Below are 3,244 nucleotides of genomic sequence, written 5' to 3'. Positions count from 1 at the left end.
GCCCCAAGACCCCCCATCAGCACCCAAGTGCCTCGGGGGGTCCCTCCCGCCGTCGGTCCAGGAGACCCTGCCTGCGATGTCCCTGCAGAGCAGCGGAGCCCCCGGTGCACGGAGCGGGTTTGCTCCCCAGGTCTGTTCCAGTCTCACCTTTGTACCACGCGATGTGGGGTGGGGGCACCCCCGAAACCCAGCATTCCAGGATCACGTCTTCTCCCACCAGCGCCTTCATGCTGGGCGTCACCTCCAGGATGGTGGGAGGCTCTGCGCCGCAGGGAGAGACATGGCTTCGGTGACTCCCTGAGGTGCTGTGTGTGGTGCCACTCACCCCGAGGGGACCCCGGAGCCCTGGGAGCTGCCCCCCCAGCCCCCCTCCAGCACAGACAGCCCCATCCCCTAGCTCGCATGCTGCAAGGCCCCAGCTGGCAGCCAAGGGACAGCGAGGAGAGGTAATACTGAGCCCGAGCCCTTCCCGGGATGCTGCCGGCCAGCAGGGAGCAGGTACCAGCAAACTCCAGGGCGACGGCTTGCTCGTCCCAGCCCAGCGCACTGCTGGCGTAGCAGCTGTAATTCCCTGCATCCTCTGGGATGGCTGCCCTGATGTGCAGGGTGCCCTGAGCATCCGTGAAAACCCTGTGGCAAATGGGGAAAAAAAAAAAAAAAAGAGAGAGAGACGAGCCCTGTGAAAACAGAGCCGGTGAAAAATGTGATGAAGTGAGTGAGCAGGCTTAAGGCCGTCCCGCCCGCGTGGCACGTGCTGGGTTTTTGCTAGGTGTGTGTTAGGATTGAAGCCAGCCAGAGCAGCTGCTGCCAGGAAGGACGTTGCTTTGAGCCAGGGAAAAAAAGCATTGAGAATTGGCCTTTTTCATTTCCAAAGTAAAAACCAAACCAACCAAACCCACCAAACTTTCCCCGAAGTCCACTCCAGCACTCACAGCCTGACCCAGGCAGGGAGGTGGAAGGCAAAAAACAGAAGAAATGAAAGGGGAAGCACAAGGAGTATTTTGAGACTTGAGCACACACTGGGTGTGCAAAGCACCCAGAGTCCCCATCAGTGGGGACAGGGAGCAGGATAAGGCAGGATGGCTCAACAGTAAATACATGAAATTAAGGCTAGCAGCATGCCAGCCACCTCGGGTGGACGCGTTGGGGCTATTGCAATGCTGTCTTCTCCCCAGAGCTATGGGCAACCCCAAGCCCCTCTCCCTCAGCCCACGCGTCCCTGCCAGGGGAGCACCATCCCCAGTGAGACAGGGAGGATGAAGGCACCCAGGTCCCCACGGGTACCTCTCGTCCTGCCCCAGCACCCAGCCCCAGCGCTTCCAGGTGGTGTGGGGCGGGGGGTGGCCCCCGGCCGTGCAGTTCAGCCGCAGCTCCTGGCCCCTGCTGAAACGCTGGGGGCTGGCGTCGACCTTCACCCACGGTGCCTCTGCACAGGGTTGGAGAAGGGCTCAGCCCCGGGTGCCACTCACTGCCCGCCCGCCCATGGGCCGAGGCATCACCCGGGCCAGTGTCCTGCGTGGGGCAGAGCCTACCCTGGACAAAGAGCCAGAGGGAGGCAGCGGCGGTGCCGTGGGCGCTACGTGCCATGCACTCGTACAGCCCCCCGTCCTCTGGCCGCACGCCACTGATCTCCAGCGAGCGGTTCTGCAGCAGCCTGGTCCGACCGCCCCCCGGCTCTGCTGCCTTCCCATCCCAGCTCCACGTCAGGTTGTAGGGCACATTGCTCAGAACCGGGCAGGACATGACCACGTCTTGGCCCAGTGAAGCCGTGATGTTGCCCGGGGCTATGAGACGCGGTGGTGGCTCTGCAAACACGGCACACCGGGGTGAAATGAGCCCATGCGCAGCCATAGACCCGGAGACTCGTGGGCACCGAGGCTTGGCACGAGCAGTCCCACCTGAGACAGAGATGTAGGAGCGAGCCCGCGTTGCCCCGACCTTGCTTGTGGCTGTGCACTCGTAAAACCCTTCGTCACTCTTAGACACCACAGGGATCAACCAGCTGATGTTCCCCGAACTCCTACAAAAAGAGAGACACTACGGGGTTACCCCCCACCCTCCCCAGGACTGCCATGCCACACCACCCTGCTCCAAATCCCTGGGACTTTTTTCCATCCAAGCTGGACAAAGGGGTGCACCCCCACCACACAAAGACACATCCCTCAGGGTTTTCCTCTGCTGCCTTGGGATGCTCAGAACTTGCAGGCACCCAGCACAGCATCCCCCTGCCAGCACAGCTCAGGGGGCTGTTGCTGCCCACGTGGGTCCATCACGGAGCCCCCTGGCCCAAACCAGAGGCTCACCTGAAGAGCTGCTCTTCCCCGAGTTTCATCCTGCCCCGGCTGAGCTGCAGGCGGAAAGGGACCTCGCTCCGGGCGGAGCAGGAGATCAGCTGTGGCTCACGGTTGTAAGCCTGGATCTTGCTGGAGATGTTCACTTTGGGTAAACCTGGAAGGAGTTGGGGACATGCAGACATATAACACTCCTTGGGAACTCACCAAGAGCTGCACTGGAAAGCAGGATAAAAAAACATCCAAGCAGAAACCAAAGCAGAGGCGGTGTTGGAACCTCTGATCCCTTCTCAGCACCCTTGGAGAGCATGGGGACAACTCACCGGGGACCATGCTGGTGTAGGTGACCCCGGAGAGGCGGTGCAGGGGGTGGCCCAGGGCGTCTTTGCCCTTCACCTTCAGCAGAAAGTCACCTGGGGGGACGCGGAGCGGCGAGCCCACCCAGAGCTGCCCCGAGGAGGTGTTGGAGAGGGGCCGTGCGGGCAGCGAGAGGAGGGCATGGCCAGAGGTGTTGAAGAGCTCGATCTCCTGCAAGTGCCCAGGCAGCTTCAGGCCAGTGCAGTTCACCACCACGGAGATGGGCAGACCTGGAGGGGTGGAAGGGAAAAAACAACCCAGCCACGTTCCCAGCTGCAAGAAGCCCAGACGCAGCACCCAGGCCCCCAGGCAGCACCAGCCTCACCCTGCACTGGCCGTTCTCCGGGCTGGCTGGTATCAAAGTCTGGCTGGGTGGAGAAGCTGGCTTGAAAATTAATGTTGCTGATGCCCGTGATCCTCAGCGAGTGGCGGCCACTGCTCTGGGTCTGGAAGCGGAGCAAGAGGTGCATGGCAAGGGCAGGGGAAGGGGGAGGGGGAGGCCATGGGGAAGGGAAGAGGCGGCAGCCAGCCCCTTCCAGCCTGCTCACGCGTCCTCTGCCTGGCTGGAGGTGGGGGGGGGGGGGGGCCACCACGAG

The 3,244-nt window shown here is 62.3% G+C and overlaps 1 protein-coding gene across 1 annotated transcript in view; it reads right to left on the bottom strand.

The window, feature by feature from the left end:
* The window catches only part of HMCN2 (hemicentin 2), a 39,962-nt gene that overhangs the window by 32,289 nt on the left and 4,429 nt on the right, over window positions 1–3,244 (bottom strand). Inside the window, exons 7-14 of the mRNA XM_009642803.1 lie at window positions 2,974–3,094; window positions 2,615–2,878; window positions 2,304–2,448; window positions 1,899–2,020; window positions 1,533–1,805; window positions 1,285–1,426; window positions 503–630; window positions 148–261 (exon numbers count right to left, since the gene is read on the bottom strand). Coding sequence (XP_009641098.1) covers window positions 148–261; window positions 503–630; window positions 1,285–1,426; window positions 1,533–1,805; window positions 1,899–2,020; window positions 2,304–2,448; window positions 2,615–2,878; window positions 2,974–3,094 — 1,309 coding nt within the window. The remainder of the gene's footprint in view (window positions 1–147; window positions 262–502; window positions 631–1,284; window positions 1,427–1,532; window positions 1,806–1,898; window positions 2,021–2,303; window positions 2,449–2,614; window positions 2,879–2,973; window positions 3,095–3,244) is intronic.

Source organism: Egretta garzetta, unplaced genomic scaffold (assembly GCF_000687185.1).
Source record: "Egretta garzetta isolate BGI_Z169 unplaced genomic scaffold, ASM68718v1 scaffold497, whole genome shotgun sequence".
NCBI lineage: Eukaryota > Metazoa > Chordata > Aves > Pelecaniformes > Ardeidae > Egretta > Egretta garzetta.
This window is presented reverse-complemented; position numbering and strand designations above follow the sequence as displayed.